This window comes from Hippoglossus stenolepis, chromosome 22 (genome assembly GCF_022539355.2).
Source record: "Hippoglossus stenolepis isolate QCI-W04-F060 chromosome 22, HSTE1.2, whole genome shotgun sequence".
Taxonomy (NCBI): Eukaryota; Metazoa; Chordata; class Actinopteri; order Pleuronectiformes; family Pleuronectidae; genus Hippoglossus; species Hippoglossus stenolepis.
In genome coordinates, this window is record NC_061504.1 from 238,443 (window position 1) to 264,511 (window position 26,069).

At 41.6% G+C, this 26,069-nt stretch overlaps 1 protein-coding gene and 1 long non-coding RNA gene across 10 annotated transcripts in view; both read right to left on the bottom strand.

Moving 5' to 3' along the window:
- The window catches only part of ipo8 (importin 8), a 94,020-nt gene extending 68,272 nt beyond the window's left edge, over positions 1-25,748 (bottom strand). For 5 of the 9 annotated variants that reach the window (XM_035147961.2, XM_035147960.2, XM_035147963.1 and 2 more), the window contains exons 1-2: positions 25,510-25,747; positions 10,938-11,019 (exon numbers count right to left, since the gene is read on the bottom strand). In XM_035147961.2, the coding sequence (XP_035003852.1) occupies positions 10,938-11,019; positions 25,510-25,593 (166 nt within the window). In that variant the 5' untranslated portion in view covers positions 25,594-25,747. Of the gene's footprint in view, positions 1-10,937; positions 11,020-25,509 lie in introns of all 9 variants that reach the window. The other 4 variants (XM_035147957.2, XM_035147959.2, XM_035147958.1 and 1 more) reach the window with 1 other exon arrangement.
- On the bottom strand, positions 17,265-23,337 carry LOC118101892. Its single transcript, XR_004694600.1, has 3 exons — positions 21,752-23,337; positions 18,159-18,280; positions 17,265-17,929 (listed from the first exon to the last, which is right to left on the bottom strand). It is a non-coding gene; the product is annotated as an uncharacterized LOC118101892 (long non-coding RNA).
- Positions 25,749-26,069: the final 321 nt, after the last annotated feature.

Below are 26,069 nucleotides of genomic sequence, written 5' to 3' on the forward strand. Positions count from 1 at the left end.
GTGTTTGCTTTATCGGCCACGTATAAGAAGAAAATGGCTCAAACTAATGCTACAGACTATTGTTAAAGTCTCGCCACACAATGATGGAAACATAACTGCATGACTCCTGTGACTAAATAAATCCATGTCATAACCAGTTTACGTTTAATTGAAGTACTTAAAATAAAACTATAATGAAATACTTATTCTCCAGTTAAGGGAAAGTGTTGCTATGACACACAGGGATTTTATTCATCAATGTGTCACAGCAATCATTTTGAATTCAAGCATCTCACAGTCACAAATGGGGTCTATTGTTATTAATGTAACACAACAGTGATGTAGAATTTATACTAACTTTAAAATATGACACCATTATAATTATTCCAATGTGCTTTATGTGTGTTTTTCAGAATGAGACAAAGCAGTGTGGAGGACCTTTTCCCCAAAAGGAGCCAAAGTGCATGCACACCCCATATGTCTGCTGAGCTTTCGAACAGCATCTTGCAAAGGATTATCAAGGACATGAGAACCCTTGCTATTGTTGAAGGTCAAGGCTTTCATGAGATGATCAAAACATTTCACCCAGGCTATACACTTCCCTCCAGGTGCCATTTTACAGATTTGATGGAGAAAAAATATGAGGCTACTGTTGAGAGTGAAAGCTGAAAAAATTTTGCATCAAAAATCACACTCACCACAGACGCGTGGACAAGTATTGTCACTGAGGCATACTTAGGAGTCACTTGCCACTTGATCAATCAGGATTGGAAGCTCACTTCATACACACTCACCACAATGCCACTTGAGGAGCGCCACAGAGCAGAACATATCGCTGGCTTGGTGGATGAGGTAGCAGAGAAGTTTGGTTTCTCTCTTAAAGATGTGCTGGTTTTTCTACATGATAAAGCTGCCAATGTCGTAGCAGCTCTCAGGATCTTGGACGAGAAGCATGGCGTAGCTTCACATCGATGTGCTGGTCATACACTTCAACTAGTGGTCAACAACGCTCTGAAGAAACATTCCCAGATAAGCAAGGCACTTGGGGCTGCAAGGAGCCTCGTTGAACATTTCATAAAGAGTGAGCTGGCCAGCAGCAAGCTCAAAATTAAACAAAAGCAGTGGGGCACAGCTGAGCATAAGTTGATCCAGGATGTGCCTGTAAGATGGAAAAGCTCCTATTACATGGTGAGACGCCTCTCGGAGCAGCGATGGCCAGTGACCGCATCACTTTCCGACCCAGAGGTCACAGAGAGAGGAAAGCATTACCTCGGCCTAAAAACTGACCAGTGGGCACTACTGGAGGAACTTGAAAAAGTTTTCAAGCCCTTTGGGCAAGCCACCGTCTTCCTGAGTGGAGAGGCGTATGTAACGATCTCTGCTTGACCTCCTCTGATCAAAGGCCTCCAGAAGTCCACACAGACAACCTCCTTTGAGTCTGCTGCTGTGAACTCCTTCCAAACAGCTGCTGCACAGGAGATAGCTCCACGGTGGGAGGGGGCAAGACCTCTTTTTAAAAAGATGGTAAAAATGTGTGTGTGATTGCAGCTGCACTTGACCCCCGTTTCCGCAAGCTGAAGTTCCTTTCCTTAGATGAAGTCAAGTAAAACTTCAGGCTCTTGGACTTCAGGCCAAAAAAGTGAGAAGGGACAGCTTCAGCGGGCAAGTGTGGAGAAGGATGGTTCTGCCAGTGCCCAGCCACAAGTTTCAAAGGAGAGGCCAAAGTCTGTGCTGGATGCATTGCTGGCCTCAGACTCAGAGGAGCACAGCAATGACGGTGGTCAGGAAGAAGAAGGTGTTGAAATGGTGAGGAATGAGGTGCTCATGTATTTTGGTGAACATTCTATTGCAAGGGATAAGAGTCCACTCCAATGGTGGAAAGTCATACCTGTGTGTCCCCGCCACATCTACTCCATCTGAACGCCTCTTTTCAGCTGCTGGGAACATTGTGTCAAAAAAAAGAGCAAGCCTGACCTCAGAGCATGTGGACATGCTCACCTTCCTTCACAGCAATGCTTAGCTAAATTACTGTCTCCCCCAACTCAGGACACATGGAAACCCATGGCCTAAGAGTATGGAGGGAGGGAGGGAGGGAGAGAGAAGAGGAGAGAAGGAGAAGAGGAGGAGGAAGAGTAGGGAGGGGAGAGAATGAAGAGGAGATTGTGTATCTGCTTGGGTGTGTTTGTTACAGAGTTGAATTATCTGCTGTGAAAAAAAAAAAAGGTTAAGTGTGACTTAAATTGCACAAATTTTACCCCAAATGGATTTTTTTATATATTTTACTTGAATTTTATTTTGTTGTTGGAAAGCTTTATGTAGATTGTACTATATTCCTTTTACTTGAATGCTTGAATATAACAAGCTTTTGCACTGATTATATTTTGAAGAAATTATTTTTTGTTGTGGAATAAGGCCTTGCAGTGAATACTTTTTTGTCATGTTTGTATTTAAGAGAAGTTAATAAATAAAATATTGAAATATAAATTACATGTTTTATTATATTTTGGATGAATTCATTATTATATTAATTGAGTAATAAAAAATAATTGTTAGATTAATCAGAAAAAAAAATAATCGTTAGGTGCAGCCCTAATTTTCACACTGAACTGTTGTTCTGCCCTCTGGCGTGCATGTTCAGCAGACATTATTGTATTATCCTGCCCCCTTTTGGTTATTCAGCAGCAGGAGCTTAGAGCAGGGCTAAGGCGAAGGCTGCTCGTGCACAACTTGCTAATGCAGAAAAAGAAGTCAGCATCATAAAGCAGAAAGCCGACCTTGAAGCAAATATTCATATATAAAAAAGCCAGAAAGCTGTCTCTGTTGCAACACCTGAAGCTGCTGCTGTTTATGAAGAAGTTGATGACTCTAACAAGAGTGAACTTAGTGAAGAAAGAATGGAGCTACCTATCAGTTCAGCTCAGCGCACCTCAGATTATGTCAAACTCTCACAAGCGTTCTCTGGGGGAATCCCACTCAAGTTTGATCCACAAGGCTGCCACAAGGTGGCACGTGAGAAGTGTGAAATGGCTATGAAAGAAGAAACTGAGCATCATGATGACAAACATGGACGCGCTGATAAAGGAAAAGAGAATGTCAAACAAGACCAACACAAGGAGGACATTGGCAATAAAACATTCCTTGGAAGCAGCAGGACAGTTGTTTTATTCTCTAAGGGAGCTTTCGCATAAGCAGCAAGGTGTGCAGGATATCACAAAGTATCTTATTCGCCGGGAAATGTTGAGTGCAGGTCTCCAGAAATTTTATGACCACCCTGATAATTACTGGTCATGGAAAGCATCGTTCCAAAACGCCATCAAAGATGTCAACCTTTCAGCCAGGGAAGAATTAGACTTACTGACAAAATGGCTTGGTGTGGATTCTGCAGAGCAGGCAAAGAGAATTCGCTCTGTACGTGTTCAACCTGACAGCAGCGCTCAACTTAGTCTGTCAAAGGCTAGAAGAATGTTACAGGTCATCAGAAGCAGTCGAATATGCACTGCTGAAAAATGTGGAAGATTTCCATAAACTCACCAACAAAGATAACATCAAGCTAAGAGAGTTGGGTGACATTCTTCAAGAGTTAGAATTTGCAAAAGTAGGTGTATATCTACCAGGTTTGTCATATTTGGACAAATCTCGTGGAGTAAATCCCATCGTGGAGAAGTTACCTTACAGCTTGCAGTAGAGATGGATTGCCACAGGATCCAAATATAAGGACGACTATGGAGTTGCATTTCCCCCATTCAGTTTCTTCAGGCAAAGATAAGAAATGACCCCAGTTTTGCCTTTACATCCCCCAGCAACCAGAGCTAAAAAATCTAGAAATACACGAGAAGTGGTGACAGGGCCTCTGTAAACGTACACAAGATTCTTTAAACATCCAGCTCAGCTCTACTGACAGGATCATGGAAGGCCCTGATAAGCTATGCCCCATACATAAAAAGCCCCATCCTCTCAAAAACTGCAGGAGCTTCAGAGCTAAACATATTGATGAGGAAATAATTCCTCAAGGAAAAGCGCATTTGTTTCAGACGTTGTGGGTCAATTCATCATGTGGCAAAAGACTGCAGAGGGACAATTAAATGTCTGGAGTGTGATAGTGAAAAACACATTTCAGCGCTACATCCTGGTCCTCCTCCCACTACAACAGAGAGCCAAGAAGCGGATAAAGATGATGGCAGGGAGGTCAGTGGAAATGCATCAAGATTCATGCTAAAAAAAAAAAAAAATCAGCCAAGTGATAGTTTATCCTGGCAAAACAGAAGAAGCAAAGAAGATGTACGCTGTGCTAGATGAACAGAGTAACAAGTCACTTGCTAAATCTGAGTTTTTCCATCTTTTTACCTCCTCAGACCCATACACAATGAAAACTTTCTCAGGGGGTAACCAAAACTTTAGGCAGAAGAGCTACAGACTCCCATAATTGAATCAGTGGATGAGAAAGTACAACTGCCCCTACCAAATTTAATCGAATGTGACATTATTCCTGATAACCGCACAGAAATCCCATCTCCTGAGGTGGCACGTCATCACCCACACCTGCAGCTTTGTTGTACACGAAGACCACAGAGACTACCTCAGGTTCCTTTGGTATGAAGACAACGACCTCAGCAAGAATGTGAGGGACTACAAAATGAAAGTTTATGTGTCTGGAAATAGCCCTTCACCAGCCATGGCTATTTATTGCATGAGGCGTGCTGCATCTGAGGGTGAGAAAGAACATGGCACTTACGCCAAGTAGTTTGTTGTCAGACATTTTTATGTTGATGATGGATTAAGGATTTAAAAGATTTGGACCTCAGGTTCGATGATCTCCCCTTACAGAGGAGTTTGGAGGTCCTGTGGAACCTGGAAACAGACAGTGTCACATTTCAAGTGTCTAAAGAGGAAAGGCCATACACTAGGCGAGGTGTTTTGGCCACTGTAAACAGTTTGTATGACCATTTAGGATTTGTGGCTCCTGTAACCATGCAGGAGAAAGCCCTACTACGTGAACTCTCAGCTGAGCAAAATGACTGGGATGAACCACTCCCTTCAGAGAAGCAGGAGGAATGGAATAGGTGGAAAGAATCATTAAAAGATCTCCAACATCTCCAGATAGCAAGGTGCTACACTCCATTCTCACAGTCAATCACTCAAAGAAGAGAGCTGTGCATCTTCTCGGATGCCTCTAGTATGGCAACTGGAGCTGTAGCCTACTTAAAGACCATCGACATTGAAAGTCAGTGGTACGTTGGTTTCATCATGGGCAAATCAAAACTAGCCCCTTGGCCCGCACATACTGTCCCACGATTAGAGCTATGTACTGCTGTTCTAGCTGTGGAGCAGTACGAGCTAGTTAGAGATGAGATGGACATTAATGTTGATGCTGTTACGTTCTACACAGACAGTAAGACAGTCCTCGGATACAAACACAACAGATGTTTTATTACGTCTCAAGAATTGGGTGCTCAATTGTCTTCAATTGTATTGGATTCTGCTCTAACAAAGTTTACCCCTGAGACTCCAGAAGTCTTTTGTGGACTCAAAAACCACCCCTCCATCGGCATAGTGGTGAGTAGATAATGAGTGAATTTTAATTTCTGGTGAAATGACACTTTAATAATATGGCACCATCATACCGTAAAGAGCTCATAGTACCATATCACCCCACTAGAGCACTGCGCTCCCAGAATTCTGTCTAACTTGTCTCTAAAGTTTCTAAAAGTAGAGCAGGAGCCAGAGCTTTCAGCTATCAAGCTCCTCTCCTGTGGAATCATCTCCCAGTTTCAGCTCGGGAGGCAGACACCCTCTCTATGTTTAGGAGTAGGCTTAAAACCTTCCTTTTTGATAAAGTTTATAGTTAGAGCTGGTTCGGGCTTGTCTTGGACCTTCTCTTAGTTATGCTGCTATAGGTCTAGAATGTTGTGGGACACATGGAGCTTCTCTTTCCTCTTCTCCCTCATTATGACATTAATATTTCATCAATATATATCACTGACTTGACTTCTTCCCCGGAGTCATTGTGCCTTATCGTTTGCAGATCCACGACCTGCTGCGGCCACATTGTGGATCATGATGTTGAATAGCGAATCAGAGATCGTGATGACGTATCGTGATTGCATCCGAGATGGAGGCCGATGGTGGATCCTGATGTTGGGGGCAGTGGATCGTGGACTATTATTTTCAACATTATTGCACTTCTGTCCAACCTGTTAAAAGGTTTTTTTTGTAGCTTTTTCTTACTCTTGCTAATGGTTATGGGCAGAGGATGTCGTACCTTGTGAAGCCCTATGAAATAAATTGTGATTTGTGAATATGGGCTATGCCTTAGAATGTGAAAAAGTATCAACATGAGCAGGGCTGCGAGGGGGAGGGCTGAGACACATCCAGTCACTACTCAAGAGTCGGGAGACACCTATGTCACCAGCCTCCAGATCAGCCAATAACCCCTAAACCTAACCCCATTCAATTGCTATAGCCGGGTTTCAACCAGTAGAGGGCTGCTATGTATATATATATATATATATATATATATATATATATATATATATATATATATAAAAACACAATATGTAGAATTCAAATACTTTGCACTAAAATGTAAAGATTTGGATTTGAATTCATCAACAATGCTACTAAATACCCATATACATTGGTATACAGCTGAAAAAACTCTATGGTGTTCATTATTTAAAGTGCAGGTTTACCCTAAAATCAGAGAGGAAATCAGGGGAAGGGATGGAGATATTCTGCTCAGCAATGGCTCTAATGATAAAATGAAAAAGCCAACTAAATCTTATATCATCTTGAACAACAAACTAAACAGATATTCGTCAATGATTCAAAATAAATGTTATCACAAAAATGTATTGATTTTTCTTGTATATTGTATAATAGACAGCCGCAGTGACGTTACTCAACACATCCTCAAGATCCTGGTCGTACATGGTGCTGATGGGGATCATCTAGTGTATCTATTAATCCTTCTTGAAGGCAAGGAGATATTGCCAGGATGTGGTAGCACTGCTAAAGCTTGCACACTGCATATGGGGCTGATGTATGCCCTCAACCTTGCATACAATGTAAACACTACACTAGCGCAGCACATTTGAGATGTTTCAGAATCTTTTCCTAGAACTGCATGGGATTAAGCTTCCCCCAAAAGTACAAGCTTTAAAGTTGCTGTCTTAAATGCTATTACAATGGCAAGTACTGTACAATCTCAGCTACTGGTACAGTATACCCCAACTCAGTTTTCCATCTTGCAAATGACTGTAATCACTACTTGCAAAGACACCATCGGCTCAATTGGACCCCCCGCTTACATACGCCAGCTTGTCTTTAAGTAGAACATCCACTGTCCAGACAGACCAACTTGCATTGTCCTCCCTTCACTTTTGACTCCACAAAAGACTGTGTTGGATGCGGTCAAATATATCCAGGACATAGTTGACATATCAAATCTGTCATTAACTTTGTCATACACATAGAATTGTCCAATTACTGCCTGCAGACCTGTTACTACGGTTTTAGTATATTATATAATGTAAACATTGTTCCTTATGATCGCAATGTCCTGTATCCTTCACCTTCAGATCAGATAAAGTGGGACACCTTTTGGTTAGAATTGACCTAAACCACTAGTAAAGGATTGGCAAACCAGTTTTGTTACACTCAAAAGTTTTGACTGACTTGAAACAGGTAGAGGTACCGTTTTGTTAAAATATATAAATGTAAGTAAATGAATGAGTAAAATCTTTATCACAGCTCAGATGTTTATGTGTGTGTAGAACTGGCTAGAACTAAACACAGCCCGATAACAGCTCAATTGGCATTTACTAAAAAACATCTGAATTTGCAGGTCTGCCACTGGCACCCGTTCTCTTCACAGAGGAGAGCAGGTTCAAACTGAGCACGTGACAGGCGTGAAAGAGTCTGGAGACACCATGGTGGACATTATGCTGCTTGTAACATCATCCAGCATGACCGGTTTGGAGGTGGGTCAGCGATGGTCTGGGGAGGCATATCCTTGGAGGGTCGTACAGACCGGTCTGGAGGAATTTATGTGTCTATAAGCTGATTGGACAAATTACATCATAATGGCGCTAACTAAGCCTCGGCAGAGTGACACAAGGTATTCCTCATGTTTCTGCAAACACTGGAACAAATGCCTGTATGTGTTTTTGTTACGCACTCCCACCTTCATGTTTTCCCTTCCCCTTTACTCTCTGCTCCGCTCTCCTCACAGGTGTTGCGGATCAGATCAGTATTTAAGGGAGGGTCCTCTCTCTCGCAGGCTATCTCTCTCTCGCAGCAGCATGATTATGTTTAATAATGTGGTTTCTGTTTCTATTGGTTTCTTTCTGTTTGAGGCTGGAGGTCTGGTCACCTAGTTCTTGGGCTTAATTAAACAAACCCTATTAACAGGAGGAAAATGTATTGACACATGGAGCTTCTCTTTCCTCTTCTCCCTCATTATGACATTAATATTTCATCAATATATATCACTGACTTGACTTCTTCCCCGGAGTCATTGTGCCTTATCGTTTGCAGATCCACGACCTGCTGCGGCCACATTGTGGATCATGATGTTGAATAGCGAATCAGAGATCGTGATGACGTATCGTGATTGCATCCGAGATGGAGGCCGATGGTGGATCCTGATGTTGGGGGCAGTGGATCGTGGACTATTATTTTCAACATTATTGCACTTCTGTCCAACCTGTTAAAAGGTTTTTTTTGTAGCTTTTTCTTACTCTTGCTAATGGTTATGGGCAGAGGATGTCGTACCTTGTGAAGCCCTATGAAATAAATTGTATTGAAATTGAAATTATCATATTATTATGATCTTCATGAAAATCGGTACACACGTGTTCATGTTTCAAGGCCATAAAAACCTGGATGACCCACAATTTTCTCTTATTAAATTCAGATAAAACATACTTGGCCCTGAACACCTTAGCAATACATTATCTAATGATATAGCTGCTCTAGATGACATTTCCCTTGCTTCCGGTGAAACAGTCATGAATTTGGGAGTCATCTTTGATCTTTGATTTGTCCTTTGAGTCTCACTTAACACAAATTTCTAACTCTGCCTTCTTTCACTTACTGTACGCAACATCTCATCCTGATGGCGGCAGTGGATCATGGCGATGAATTGTGGATTATGGTGGTGTCTGATCGTGGACTAATATTTTCAACAAGACCGCTTGATATATAATATACCTACTCAGATAATCTACCATTACTGACAATAACTCCTCAATTCATTTACTTTCCATTTTGTCACAAACTGTTTATTCTAATCAATGTTGTAAATACTGATGTTCTCCATTACACATGGCATCTATCCCACTTCTGTCTGTCCTGGGAGAGGGATCCCTCACATGCGGCCCTCTCTGAGGTTTCTATGTTCTTTTCCTCCTGTTAATAGGGTTTGTTGGGGTAGTTTTTCCTTACTCTTGTTGGGGGTTAAGGGCAGAGGATGTCACACCTTGCTTAGCCCTATGAGACAATTTGTGATTTGTGAATATGGCCTATACATGACTTGTCGAAGGGTACAAGAAGCTAAAAGACAATAATAAAACAACAGGGAAGGGAGCCATGCACTTTCAGTTTTCTTCTGGGAGGGCAACACAATGTTGTCTTACTTGTTTTTGGGTCATCAGAAGGGCTAGAAGTGCGCAGACCTGAGGTGCTAGGCCATTGCAGCAGTATGACTACACTAGCTGACACTGCATGCAACTCTGCATCATACCACCTTCCACACCATCACCAATAAAATCTCGGAAATGAAAAAGAGTGGATGATGAGGTGATGCAGTTTATTCAAGGGGCAGAGGAAGCCAGCCATCAGGAGACATAAGCGCAACTCAAGTCATTGGACAAACTGTGATAATCCAGATTAATAACCTTTTGATTTTAAATGTTAATGTTTAACATTACTTTTGTATATAGTTCTATTTTTATGTTTACATATATATGTAATATGTTTCATATTACATATATGAGCAACTGGAGTAATATTTTTTTTATTTTTTATTTTTGTACGTAGTTCCATTTTTATTATTTTGTATATAGTTCTGTTGTTATTTATACCTGTCAATACAATACATGTCATACAAGTCCTAAAGATTTCACATTAGCCTTCTTAATAAATGACCTGAGCCTTTTTTTTAAAAAATCACACTTCACTGTTTGCTATGAATAAAAGGAGACTGTTAACTGAGAAAAATACATCTTTACTAGAATAAACAAACCAATTATATAAACATGTATGAAGTATTTTGTGAAAAATAATATAACAGTTAATTGTTAAATTAAAAGGAGCAATCAATTCAGTAAAATTGTTAGCAGATGTAAAGAAACAACAATAAATATTAATGAAAATCAGTAGTGTGGGTGTTCCTTACACTAGAGATGAATCAAATTTATAGTTAACGTTAAAGAATTCTCACCCATCCAGGTCACTGTTTCCGTAATGGCCGATTTAACACAGCCATAACGTTTTTTGACACAAAATTAAATAAGCTGAAAAACAAACGTTTTCTATCCTCTTCAACCATGTTTTGGATATGAACCTCGTATTTGTTCTGGAGTTGTCTATAATCCAAAAGGGCAACCGCAAGACAGGTTTTCCTGGAGGCATCCATTGTTCTTCGACTTCCAACCAAATGTGCAACTGAAATGCTATCAACTCTGGTTATTCGGTAGTGACGTCAGAGCTCTGAGTTAGAATGGAATGCAGAATGAATCCTGCGGACTCGTTCTGCATTTCAAAGCAGAAGGCGGGCCAGATCCCTTTATTCCTTGTGTCCTTATGAACAGGACCAATGAGATTTCTCAAAATGAAAATTACATGGAGATGGAAATTATGTCAATTATAGTCAATATTAAAACTTAACAACCAAAAGACCTACAGCAGTGAATTGCAAACAGCAGCAGTGCAATTTTCTGGATTTTTCGGTGTCTTACCTGCATGGCGAACAGGAAACTCCACCTGCTCTGATACAATGATCTGAAGCAGGGTTGGTGCAAAGTTGATGATCTTGTAAGACTGAAACACAAAGAAAAAAAAGAAGAGGACAGTTTTTACATTCTATTCACATTTAAATTTGAACAAATTACAATACAGGATTTCAGCAGGTTCACAAAGTTAAATTTAAGAGTTTTTCCAGAAGATCATTTAATGAACAGAATGTAACTAAATACCGGTTTGATGGAAATATGGGTCAGAGTGTAAATCTGGGATGAAAAATATGGGACAACATAGTCTTCGACACCCGTATATTCAAATTTTCACTTTTTATTACATTATATAAACTAAATTAAATGATTTAATTAACTAATTAATGGATGGAGCTGATGATATCCCAGCTGATGATATCCCTGCTGTCCTGGAAAAGGAGGAGGGAGGGCATGGTGGCTGCAGCCACACGTCTAGGCTCTGGTGGGTGGGGAAGGGAGGGAGTGGGGACCGAATTAAATCTGTTGAAAAACAAATTCAGCTAAATTGCCCACACCTTGTCTCCCTCCTACTGTCCTTGCTGGGGCCTGATATAGTTTCCAGGCCTCTCCACACCTCTCTTGTGTTGTTCTGTTGGAGGTGTTCCTCGAACTTCCTCCTGGTCTTCTTACATGGTCAGGAGTGGATAATATGGGACTATTGGAATGCCACTATACTAGTAATCCAAGTGAAAAGAGACATATGCAGAGGATGGTGGATCAATGAATGCTTCGATACCCACATCTAAGCTAAAAAAGAAACCCCCCTGTGGACGATTAGATTCAAGATTCAAGAGTTTATTGTCATATGCACAACGATAACATTAAGCAGTCGCTTGCAATGAAATGCTTGGGTCACAGGCTCTCTTATAACAATGCTCAATCAAAATTTAAAATTTAAAATAAAATATACATATCTAAAATATATATATACACCTAAAGAAAAAAGAAAACAATAGTGCAAGTGTGTGCAATAGTGCAAATATGCTAAGGTGCAGAGTTATGACAGATTGGAGGAGTTTAAAAGTCTTATGGCCTGGGGGATGAAACTGTCTCTGAGCCTGGTGGTGCGGGCCCGGATGCTGCGGTACCGTCGGCCAGACGGCAGCAGGCAGAACAGTTTATGGCTGGGGTGATAGGGATCTTTAATGATCCGGTTGGCCTTCTTCCTACACCGCTGGGTGTAAAGGTCCTCCATGGATGGTAGCTCCGTCCTGGTGATGTGCTGGGCAGACCTCACCACCCTCTGTAAAGCCTTACGGTTGAGGGCGGTGCAGCTGCCGTACCAGGCGGTGATGCAGCCAGTCAGGATGCTCTCTATGGTGCACCTGTAGAAGTTGCAGAGAATCCTGGCATCCATGTTGAGCCTCCGCAGCCTGCGGAGGAAGAAGAGCCGCTGTCTGGCCGTCTTCCTGATGGAGTCTGTGTGGTTGGTCCAGGTCAGGTCATCACTGATGTGGACCCCGAGGAACCTGAAGCTGCTGACTCGCTCCACCGTAGTCCCGTTGATGGAGAGGGGGGCGTGTTCTACTCCTTGTCTCTTCCTGTAGTCCACGATCAGCTCCTTTGTTTTGCTGACATTGAGATGGAGGTTGTTGTCCTGGCACCAAGATGTCAGGGCTCTGACCTCCTCTCTGTAGGCCTTCTCATCATCACCGGTGATCAGGCCTATGACGGTCGTGTCATCAGCAAATTTAATGATGGTGTTGGAGCTGTGGGTGGCCACGCAGTCATGCGTGAACAGGGAGTACAGGAGAGGACTGAGCACACAGCCCTGGGGGGCACCGGTGTTTAGAGTCAGGGTGGAGGATGTGGTGCTGCCTATCCGCACCGCCTGTGGTCTGCCCGTCAGGAAGTTCAGAATCCAGTCACGGAGGGCGATGTTGAGCCCAAGGTCTCTGAGCTTGGTGACGAGCTTCAGGGGCACGATGGTATTGAATGCTGAACTGTAGTCAATGAACAGCATTCTCACATATGTGTCCCTCTGGTCCAGGTGGGAGAGGGCAGTGTGAAGGGTGAGGGAGATGGCATCTGCAGTCGACCTATTTGGCCTGTAGGCAAACTGAAGAGGGTCCAGAGAGTCAGGGAGGGAGGAGGTGATGGATGGTTTGACTAGCCGCTCAAAACACTTCATGATGGTGGAAGTGAGTGCTACTGGGCGGTAGTCGTTCAGGCAGAGGTTTTTAGTTTTTTTGGGAACAGGGACAATGATGGTCTCCTTGAAACATGCGGGGACTACAGACTGGAGCAGTGACAGGTTGAAAATGTCTGTGAAAACATCTGCCAGCTGATCTGCACACACTTGCTCGGAGCAGGGAATGCCATCAGGTCCAGGTGCCTTGCGTGTGTTGATCCGGTTAAGTGATCTCCACACATCTGCCCTGGATATTACTGGGGGGCAGCGGTCCTCCTGGGCCTCTTGGATCTCCACAGCCGGGGAGTTGCTCTCAAAGCGTGCATAAAAGGTGTTCAGATCCTCTGGGAGAGATGCAGACACTACATCCGCACTGCTGGTCTTTGCTTTGTAGTCAGAGATGGTTTTGAGTCCAGCCCACATGTTCCTTGTGTTGGAGCCCTTGTAGTGAGACTCCACCTTGTCCCTGTAATGTCTCTCGGCACTGCTAATAGCACTCCGGAGGGCGTACCTGGACTTCCTGTACTCCTCCAGATCCCCTGAGATGTAGGCATCAGTCCGTGCTTTGAGTTTTGCATGGACGTCACCATTAATCCAGGGCTTCTGGTTTGGGAATGATCGTACAGTAATCCTGGGTACGACGTCATCGATGCATTTGCTGATGTAGCAGATGACCGCGTCCGTGTACGTGTTGATGTCATCCTGGAACATGCACCACTCCGTAATGCTGAAGCTGTCCCATAGAGCCGAGTCTGATTGGTCGGTCCACCGCTGAATGGTCCGAGTCACCGGTCTGTCACGTTTGAGTTTCTGCCTATAGGAAGGCAGCAGCAGAACTGAGGCGTGATCCGATTTGCCGAATGGGGGGCGGGGGAGGGCCTTATACGCATCCCGGAAGGGAGTGTAAACATGGTCGAGCGTGTTCGCTCCGCGCGTAGGACTTTCCTCATCTTGGCGTAGTTAAAATCACCGGCCACAATAAACGCAGCCTCGGGCCGTGATGTCTCTGTCCTGTCGATAACCGCATGCAGCTTGTCCAGTGCCTGATTCGTGTCGGCATGTGGCGGAATGTACACCGCTGTAATAACGACCGATGTAAACTCCCTCTGGATGTAATAAGGTCGGCATCTGATCATGAGGTGCTCCAGGTCCGAAGAAATAATCTCCACGTCTGAGCACCACAGATTGTTCACCATGCAGCAGACACCTCCTCCCTTGCTCTTCCCCGAGTTTGTTGTCCGGTCCTGGCGGTGAATGGAGACCCCCTCGGGAACAATGGCGGAGTCCGGGATCGAGGGGTCGAGCCAAGTCTCTGTGAAAACCATCACGTTACAAAACTTAATGTCCCGTTGAAAAGCCATCCTGCTCCGAAGTTCGTCCAGCTTGTTATCCAGAGACTGAACATTAGCCAGAAGAATACTTGGTAATGGAGGCCGGTTCTCACGTTTCCTCAGCCGGACTAGGACGCCGGCCCGTGACCCTCGTTTCCTTCGTCGCCTCCGTGCTTCAGGTACGACAGGTAAACAGCGCCATGGGTATTCTCCTTTGTTTGCTGGTGGCAGAAGTTGAGCAGAAGTTGTTCTATGATAGGGCTCGCTTTGTCAGAGTGCACAATGCAAAATAAAGTAGAATAAATAACAAAAAAACTGATAAAAGAGAAAAAAGAGCAGAGCTGTGGGGGAGCTTGAGACACGGCAGCCTTCCTCGGCGCCATTACCAAGGCAAGATAAGAAAATACCATCAGAAAGTCTGCTAGAAGATGTGCTTAGTGCAGCAGCATTACCCTTACTGTGAGCATCACTGCGACCAAAAAGCTGACGTACACTACAGCAGTAGTAAACCTAGAGATGCTAGAATACAAGATCAATGCCATAAACCACAAGGAGCAATGGAGAAGACGGCTAGGGGCCAAGATCAAGGTAACAGGGAGAGAAGCTAGGCAACTATCAGAACTGCAGAAATGCGTGGTGAAGAAAGGGTTACTCAAGAAGTACAACACACTTTCCATACCTGAAGCACTGGAGACTGCCAACAAATACTGACAGCTCAGGCCACCCGCCTAAAGAGGTACACAGTGGAGGAAGAAGGAGAATAAATAGGATGTTCTCCAACAATCCTCAACATCACTGTTTATGTCCAGTTGCTGCTCGACTTTTCTCATCTTTAATCTGGGTCTTTAAGAGAAACATAACACTTTTCAGACGCAAACAATTGTGTTATCCAGTTAAAGTTACACTGTCTATTAACGTTACAGACGGCAGGACTGATAATGTGGGAGCTAAGCAGCAAACGTTACATATACAGTCCCGGGAACAAGCACCATCTGAATGCAGTCCCCCGCCCGCCAGTAATGACTGACATGAGGCCCCATGTGAGATCTGAATCAGTAGCCTATTCCAACCCCAAAATGTCCGCTACTCAGCTCAAACACTATTTCCTTATTTGCATACGCCCTCTGCTAAGATTCAAGATGATTTATTGTCATTCCAAAACATGAGGTACATGAGAGGGAACGAAACAAAGTAGTGAAGGTAAGCAAAAAGTAAATAAAACACTAGAATCTAAAAACTAAGTAGAAGCAGCAAATAAATATAATGAAATAAAACAATAGAATCCAAAACTGAACAAGGATATAAAATAAATACAAATAAGTAAAAAAAATTCAATGTCCCCAATTGTTGGAAAACTGCTGACTATGATCTTCTGTGCAGACTTAACTACCCGCTGCAGAACCTTCTGGTCTGCAGCAGAGCAGTTTACATACAGTATGCTATGAGTTTACAGTATCCATCATGAATTTGAGGGACCCTCATTCCCTTATTTTACCCATAATGATACTCATGAGTTTGTAATGTTGAAGATGGCTTTCACTAACCCTTTAACCTGCAGACGAGCCTGAACTGTACAAATTCCTTATATTATTGGATCACCTACATCTCCCTTCTCCTCGCCGTATTGCACTTTCCAATGCCCATGACCCACAGCCTTTCACGAGAGCACTGGCAGCCTTAGAGCGACAGTATGGTCAATCGCATCAATTGGCCTTGAAAGGAGATAGGACCATATTAAATCGACCTAAAATGGCTTGCGGAGACGCTTAAGGGTTTCAAAACTTTGCCGTTAGAGTGAGGTCATTTGTGGGCATGTTACAATCACTTAAATCCAAGTGGCAACCTTACATGATGTCGCCCATCAGTTTGTGAACAGCCATTTTGAAGACGCGAGTTTCGAATTTGACCAGCGCCATCTTGGCAGTTTTGATCAGGACATTAGCATATTTGGACAAAAAGGAGGAGCTGGAGAGGTTGGTCTGAACTCTGACCATAATGTATGTAAACACGTCCAACAACACCGGCTACTGATATCACTGAGCTCCTGACTACACTGCGAGAACTAGCTGCTAACACAGTTAGCTATGAACTTTACCTCGGACGATGGAAGCTAAGTGTTAGTCATCTAAAAAGCTAGTTGTAGACTGTAGAATGTCCAGATATTTCAGAGCAGTAATGAATTGTAGCTAAAGTAAGAATTTAAGGTAACATTAATTATTGTTGTTTAAAATCATTTCTAACTGTCTTTATCTGTAGAGCACGAAGAGACGTCAGAGCAGATGTGAGCTGCTACATGAACTGTGTGACTCATGATGGATAACAGCTCCTGGACTGTTACAATCTTTTTTTCTTCATCACTGTCATTACAGTCAAACTACACACTGTTAAAGATTTTAAGTGTAAGAGCAGCTTGTTCCTCCAACCAGGCTTTGAACTGTAGTCTTACAGTGCACACACAACTTCATAAAGTACTGTAAGGTGTATATGAAGTACTACTTTACTATTGTGCTTTCTCAATTCTAAAAGACTAATCTTTTGACATTTATGTTCACGTTTACCATAACTGCATTTGATTTTGTTTGCAGATTGTAAATTAATTAGTGTAGTTTAAAATGTAATAAAGTAATCTTTGAAACTGTACTGATTTTAAGGAGCACATCTGCTATAAAGTTACTGCAGTAACATGCACAGTATTGTAATCACAGGATGTCAGAATTTGAAATTAATCACAAACTTTTTACATTTTAGTTTCAATCAAATGAAAGATATTAGTTAGTATTTTCCTTATGTGTATTATGACATATCAAATATGACAATAATTCAAGTGTCCTGTTGGATTTATTATAAGGAAAAAGTCAATGTGCAAAAACCAGGCAATTCTTCTGTAGTCATTTGAAAATTTAATCGGTTACATGTACCTGTGTTAAACATACTGTTGAATCACAAACCGTGGCTACGAGATGTAAACATCAGAGCTTAAGTAAACACGAAAGACTTTGAATGTCTAATACATAATTATTAAGTGATAACAGCAGTAAACATTTGTTATAGAAGTTACATTTAGTCAAGGTGACCTTCTGGTTAGACAGTTCCACCTATATAATATTGAAGTCTCTTCATGTCACATTGTTTAACACTTACCTGTGAAGGTTGTGACTGCTGAATGGATCCATCAGGTAATATCAGTTTAACAGTTTTTCAATTATGTTTTAAAAATGTTCCTACCACCTCTAAAAACAGAAGAAATTAAGTAAAAGGCAAGCAACTGAACCTGTGAATACAGAGAATGATACAAAGTTCTGTTAGTCTGTCATCTCATCAGAGAGAACTGAACTGAAGGTGGTTTATTGATATCATCATCACAACTCATTAAATAATTAAGGATGTTGGTATCCTGTCTCTCTCCTCCACATCCTGACAATGGCACCAAATATGCTGCTCCATGCATGAGGTATTCCTTCTGTTGACCCCAGTCATTCAGTTTTCAGTGTGGACACCTTTCAAATTCGGGTAAAACACAAACATTTTAGTTTAGACATGATGGATCACAATGAATCGCATACATGAACCAACTGTCAGGAGAGGTGCATGAATATCTGCTTTAGTTGAGGACTATTGTGTATGAACTTAAAGTATTACATGAACAAACTCCTGCATCAAAAATGTTCTATACATTATATAATACTAATATTGAATTTATAGTGCAATTAGGGAATATATGCTCACCCTCTTGTGAGTGAAGACCTGATCCTCAAAGTGTGAACTGCATAGACGTGACTTAATGGATGAGGTCCAGTTGTTTCAAATCGTCATCATCCTCATCAACCATTACTTTAGCCTGTAAGCCTCTGGTAGATTGATGGATAATAAAAAACAAACAAATGTATGTAAGCACAGTCAAATAGAAAAAGTATGCATGAATTTGTAGATGATAATTGACTATTAACACGTGAAATCAGATTAAAGTAGAAATAAAGACCCCGACACCCAGAAATCCAACATCCATTCAGCAGGTAATCACAACAATCTTAACAAAACAGAGAAAAGTTAATGTGACTGTTTAACCACATATAAGAAGTTACTGGGGCTGTAATGATTTTCTAACTATGCGAAGACGGAACCACGACATGTCTCTCTAACCAACCCCACAAGCTGTCAGACCAGCAGGTGCAGCCTGTTGCGTTTGTGCGTATGAGTGTCCAATCACACTCCAATCCAATCACAACCCCCCGTAATATGAACCAACACTGAGTGTGGAGGTCGGAGAGGATCATCTGCTTTACCTTTGCAGAAGCGTGTTGTCGCTGCTCTGAAGCAGACACTTATTATTTCCTATGGAGTTTCCCTGGAGCTGCCTGCTGGTGTATGCCTGACTTACTGAACGACTTGACCATCAATGGTACCATGAGTGCCCTGTAGATATTGTATATAGGAACGCTGTTATTAAAGCAACAAGGACACTTCTTTTTCTGTTTACTTTCCTGTGTTGTTGGTTTATGAAGATCTGCGGTAAAACCTGGAAGAGATTTTAGTTGTAACTGTTTTTTATTGTTTGAATCGTAAATGGCCTTGCTCACTCTCTATATATACACATAGCGCTTTTCTAGTATTGATGAACACTCAAAGCTCTTTACAGTACAGTTTATTGCCATTCACCCAATCATACACACATTCATATGAGTCCACACACACACACACACACACACACACACACACACACACACACACACACACACACACACACACACACACACACACACACACACACACACACACACACACACACACACACACACACACACACACACTTTTAGTTCACGTAGTTTTATGTGAAGTCAAGTCCAACATGTTCTTGAGTGTTCTTCTCTTTACTGTTCCAAATATTGGCATTTGAATAAAACCCAGAAATTCCCCATTCCCCTTTTTCTTACACCCCCCCCCCCCCAAAAAAAAACTTGAGGGATGAACTGAACAATGGCTCAAAAAACCGAGGTCTGAACCGAGTATCGTTACAGCCCTAGAAGTTACCTAACCATTATGTTAAACTGAACTATCACAACATCTCCAACATGTACCTTTAGCTCGCGGGCAGGTTTTCAGTAGCTCGCCAATAGGTTCACAGACTGTGTTAAAAAAATCGGACGGCAAATAATGCACCTCTTCATACTTCAATCTAACACATCTGGCGCTATATTAAAAAAATTAAATTAAATTAAATTAACTTGACCTTCCAGGGGGGGCTGGCGGGGCGCCACCCTAATATAATGGTAGGGGAAACACTGCATACTAGATGCACCACCCGCTCCAATACAAAATAATAAGATAGGCCTATCAGCTGTCAATAAAAAGGTGATAGTCCTGTCAAGTTTGTCAATGTCTGAACCTAACCAATCACAGCAATGTAGCAGCAAACTTACATACATGTTGAGGTAGTTACGTTGTACACTAGCTGAGATAAAGTGAGGAGTTGGGTTCTATGAGCGAGCCTGTTTAGTCAGATTTAAGATGGACAATGAAGGTGGCCAGGCCAAGAAAAAGCAGAAAACATTTCCATTTTTTTTTTATGAATGTCAAGGACAAGTGTTTGTGCCTTATCTGCTGGGCCAGTGTTTCAGTTGGCAAAAGAAGCAACGTGGAGCACCACTACAATGAAGTATACGGTAACTTTGCACAGGATTTTCCTGCAGGCAGCACGCTACGGTCTAAAAAGATGAACCAGCTAAAAGCAACACTTAAAAAACAGTAATGTTTATTCACCCAACCGACGAAGAAGGCCAATGCGGCAACAGGGGCATCATTTAAAGTGGCGTACATCCTGACAAAGCACAAAAGCCATTCACCGAAGCCGGATGGTGACACAGTGCACAGAGGGTGTCCACGCTATCTGCAGGTGCAATGGGGCAGCTGGAGCAGGACACGACAAGGTGCAAATGGTTTTCAATTCAGTGTGACGAGTCGTGGACTCGACTGATACCGCCCAGTTGGCTATGTTTGTTTGGATGGTCTTTGATGACTTTTCCACCAGGAGTTTTTGACATTGCTTCCTCTGAAAAACACAACCAGAGGAGTCAATATCTACAACGTTTTGCTAAACTACTTTGTGGAAAAAAATGTGCCTTAAAAAGCTGGTGTCTATAACAACAGATGGAGTCCCAGCTATGACAGGATGCCACTCAGGATTTATTGCAGAGTGCAATGTAGACACGGACCTTCCCAAAATTGTGAACTATCACTACATCATTCATCAACAGGCTATATACGCCAAAGTCATGAGATTTGATCATGTCATGAGACCTGTTATTAAGATTATCAACTCCATTCGAACAAAGGCCAAAAGACACAGACGCTTAAAACTGATTCTTCAGGAGCTGTCTGCTGAGTATGGTGATGTCCTCCTCCACACAGATATCAGGTGGCTGAGCAACACTCATTATCCTAGCTGAAAGAAATCAAGGCTTTCATGGAATCAAGAGAGGAGGACACTGCCCTCTTGTCTGATGCTGAGTGGCTGCTTGATCTTGCTTTTCTGACAGATATGACTGAGAAACTTGATCAACCTGAACTCACAGTTACAAGGCAAAGACAAAACCAACTCTTACATGATCAGGGATGTTAAGGCTTTTAAAGCAAAACTGTAATTTTGCTTCCAGCGACTGAAAAATAAAACACTGCAACACTCCCCATCAGTTGTAAACATGTTGGAAAGCCATGCCGGGGCAGAAATAAGGTTTGGATGTACATAAGGTGGTGCTTATAGAACATCAATATGAGGACAAAGGACAAAGAAAATAAAAAAGTAACTTACCATGTAGGCCATAATAATAAGTGAAAAATAGTCATGTTTTCTTGGACCTTGATGTAAAGTTAAGATTTTTGATAAGCTTTGGGTATTGCAATTTTACACGTGTACAAAAAGTAGCTTAATTCAGCTGATGAGTGCTATGTGAATAAATGTAAGCGATGTGATGCAAGTATGTTGCATCAATTTTTTCAAAGTAGCTGTCAGATGAAGACAGGTTTGAGACCCCTGATTTAAACTGAGTCACGTGGCAGAAACAAAACAAACGTGGTCATCGTAATGTTGGTTGAATTACAATTTTGAAATCTAGCTTTTTACACCTGGTTAACACAGGCAAGCAGGTTGGCCCAGCATTGCAAAAGCTATCAGCTAATTGCTAGCTTGATTAGCATCATCATTAACATTCACCAGGACAGTAATTAACATACTAACAGTTTCCCCTTCTACAGTCAGAACAACCAAGAAACACACAGTAACTTTTGTGCTGCATATGTGAAGATGAAAACAAGAGTTTACTCACCGAACAAACTAGATATCAGCTCCTCAAGTCAGTCGGCATCTCCCTGCAGTATCACCATTGTGGTTGTCCTCGGTTTGGGGTCTCTGGGTTTCGGACAGGCTCCAAGTCCAGTACATCAAAGATAAGTCCTGGAAGCCTCAACATGACTTCTCCAGGAGCTGATGTTTCTGCTCAGACGCAAATTCAGAGGAACTGGAAGTGAACCCCTCAATTTCAAACTGAGGTCCTGCATTGACATGGCCTGTGAAATATTGGCAGATAATAGTTAGCTATTAGAGTTGGTAGGGTAGAAATAAAGAAAGAAAAATAAAGTTTCCACCATGCTAAAGGCTGTTAATTTTAACCTTAACTTTTAATTCAAATGGCTGCGTACAGTCTGGAGAAAATTATATTATATTAATACAAGCAACAAGGTTCACATGTATAATTTTGCAACACAGGATTGTATAATGAAATTGTAGTTGTTCCTTTAAGCTCCTCGTAAAACAATTTAAATGGATGACCGTAAAAGAAATCATTAAAAAATAGATGTTTTGTTGTGGTATCATAGAGATGTTAAATTGAAAAGTTTCAAAGCCTGAGGTAAGCTTTTCTCTAGTCTGCTGTATTGCTTGCTAGAAAGCGCCAGTTGGCTTACAACGCAACACTCTGTCGGCCTTGCAACCGATCTATAGCCGCTGTTTGCTTGGTGAATACATAACATTATGATGTAATGTTGCTAACTTTAGCTTTTACAATGAAATTGCTATTCTCTAGCATCTACATAATGAAGATTTACATGAAACCAAAGTGAACGGTACTAAAACAAAATAATCATGTTTTCATATCATACATAAACAAAAAGATATATTACCTCATCGCTATGCATCCTGCAAGCAAAGGTCTCTTTTTTTCACTCCTTCCAAAACAAATGCAAATGCTGGCTGAGGTACAGCTGAGACAGTGTTGTGTCTGTCACTCAAGCTGCTTTCCTCCGTATGTTCTCCGGGGGAGGTGCATGTGTGAACATAAATTGTCCGAGTGAGACGCTTCCGAGTTTTTGCTGACTTTATCAGCCTTATCTCCTAGTATGATGTCCGTAGAAATCCAGGAGAAGTTGATGTGTGAACACAGTGGGTATTCACCGCGTGCGAGTGGGGAGACAGAAATGAAAAAAACTAAAAGAAAACAAATACCTGCCAGTGAAAAGTGGTGTTTGAAAAGTGAGAGCGTTTGGGGTGATAAGAGCTGACGACGGTGTCGGGGTGCGGTAAACATCAGCAGCAATGTTAATACGTCACTAAACTGCGTAGCCAATTTTCCAGGTTTTACCTATACATTCACATACAGATACACAGACCAACACATACTCCGCCGATGTTGATTTGTTAGACAGCCACAATATCAACACTGTTTACCACATAATGATCAATCCTTTTGTTAAATGAGTAAAATCTTTCTTCATGGCAATGTATGGAGAGCTGGAGGAGATGGCCTTGCGCACTCCGTTTGGCTTGATTTGGTTGGCAGTGCACACCGCCAATGATGGACACAGCGAGGAGCAGTAAATTACTGACAGCTGGTATAAACTGTAAAAAATTACTTTTTAATGGTTCAAACATGTATGAAAAGACCCAAACATGTATAAGTATTAAATTAACTTTAGAAATCCGATTGTGTAATATATATATATATATATATATATATATATATATATATATATATATGCTTGATCCGGGCCTGATTCCTTGTATCTTTGCACAAGGAATTAGACAATTAATTATATTTGAAGTTTATTTAAGATAAGAAGTCCTTTATTAGTCCCGCAATGGGGAAATTTGCAATGTTACAGCAGAAAAATTACATCAAATAAGTAGCATGCAGTACTTGGCTGAAGGAATATAAAGAAATATATTAAAACTAATATAATATTATATATATTATCCAACTCCCTTTATGTTTTTACTGATTAGTGTTTTAAGGCAGACAGACAAGCTCAAAGTGAAGTTTCCTGAGCATTCAAACAGGGTCCTTGCTACTATTAACGGCACAGAGGTTGTGCCCCTGTATTTTGGACTGCAGGGGTCGGGAATTCCCGGCCTTTGGGCTGTATACGGCCGCAAGATTGTTTGATCCGGCCCGCGAGGCAATTCATAAAGACGTAAAAACAAACGCACATGCAACCAAACATCTGTGAAGTGCGACCAAAGCTTTCCTTCCTCGGACCTGTGCGCATCTGCGCTTCTGATATTTAACTGGTCTCTATCTCTTCTGGGATCGAGGTGGATTTACACTCACAGTTCTCGGACCGGCAACCCCGCCCCCACTCACTCACACAGGGAGAAACCCTGTATATAACCCTTTGTATACAGTCTATGGGAGAAACAGAAAGTGAAGCAGGTATGATGGGGGAAAACTCGTTAACGTGAACGAGCAGTTGGTTTGTACCGTGTCATATTCTCATCACGTTATTAGGACCTGAGCAATACTGAAGTTTACTTTGTGTTTGTTTGATTAGCTCCAGAGTTCTCCACACACACACACACACACACGCACAAGCACACGCACACACGCACACGATTCAAGAGCTATTTTTGTTAACAGAGCCAGAGAGTCCATTTTATTTATTGTTTTGGTTGTGTGTGGTTTACTTTATTACTGTTTTATGTATATTGGACATTTTAATATTTTTGATTCTAATTGAAACATCAGACTGAATATTCTTAAGAATTACATTAATTGCTCTTTGAAAAGGGTGTAGACTGCTTGCATGATCATGCTATTTCATTATCAGTGGTATAAAATGGTTTAAAAATGATAATATAATTCATCCCAATATTTTCTGGGACAATATAACGTCCAAGAAAATTAGTTCTCGTGACAGAAATAATGCACCAATTTAGACATTGTGAATTACAAATTTGTCGATGTGGTTAATCAGTGATAATACCCAGCCCAAATTAAAAAATTACTAATGTATATGGGAACAGTCGAGAAAATGTTTAATAGCTGTATTATTGCATTCCAAAAATGGCACAGTGACAAATTTTGGGTGCACCTAAATTATGTGCTAGTTCGTTAGTCTGGAGCCCTGGTGTGATATATGTGTTAATGATAAACAGTAGTATGGACCTTGAAGTATGATATGAAAATTATAATGTCTCAAGAGGAGATGCCAATTTATAAGTTAACTTTGTGCTACTCACCATTAAATCTGACTTAAAGGGTAAAAGGTTGAACATAAAACTGGGGTAATGAGCAATTGGATGAAGAAACATATTTTCAGGAAAGACCTCGGGAATTTGGGAATTATGCCGGAGTTGAAATATGGTACACTGTTTTACTCTCTTTTTAGGCTATACTTGTTATACTGTTACACCAGTTATCACTGCGACATTAGTACCGTGTGAAACTCCAGCGGAAGCGCGTGTGCCTCTCTGTGTGTGTGTGTGTGTGTGTGTGTGTGTGTGTGTGTGTGTGTGTGTGTGTGTGTGTGTGGGGACAGGATCAAGACTAGATATCACTGATGGATCACGATTGCTGTCGGAACTGACTCGTATTAGATTGCAAGGCAGATGAGTCAGAGTGTGGAACTGGCGATCCCAGGCCTAACGAAAACTGCTGAGAAGTCATGCAGATTCACCAGGCCGTAGTAGAGCTCGATTCTCCAAAACACGGCCTAAGCTCCTCCGATATCACCAACATCATTTATGAGCAAAAATGGTCCGCGGTGTACCCTCTGAAAACAACAAACAAAAAAACTATTTCAGCTAACCCACCTGATTGAGTTCATTTTCCGCCGCTATTCTCAGATTAGGGTCGATAGTCCCTTTGAGAGCCTGCATTATCCGGTTAGGATCCATCCTACGGTTTCCTCAGTGTTTTGCTATCTCATTTATGTACCGCGATCTTACGTTTGAGTCCTCAATTTAGCCAAGCGTGAGAGTCTGCACCTAATGTGGCTCGAACGATTAAACCTACGACAATTACAAATACGACTTCCGGCTACTGCATTCAAAATAAAATCCTTTCCTCTTCTTCTTTCATGTTTTATGGCGGATGGCAAACAAAGCTATGTTGCATTACCGCCATCAACTGGTATGGAGTGTGGATAGGGAACCTAAATACATTAACTCGTTCTAAAAAAATTAAATATATTTATATGGCGGTATTTTTGTTTCAGAATCTCAGCAGGACAAACTTGATAGAGATTATAACTTTCCATTTTTATTTCCATTTAATATATATATATATATATATATTTATTTTCCATAATGGATAAATAAATAAAATAAAGTTAAACTTTATTTTCCATTTTTATTTCGTTTTGGTCATACAG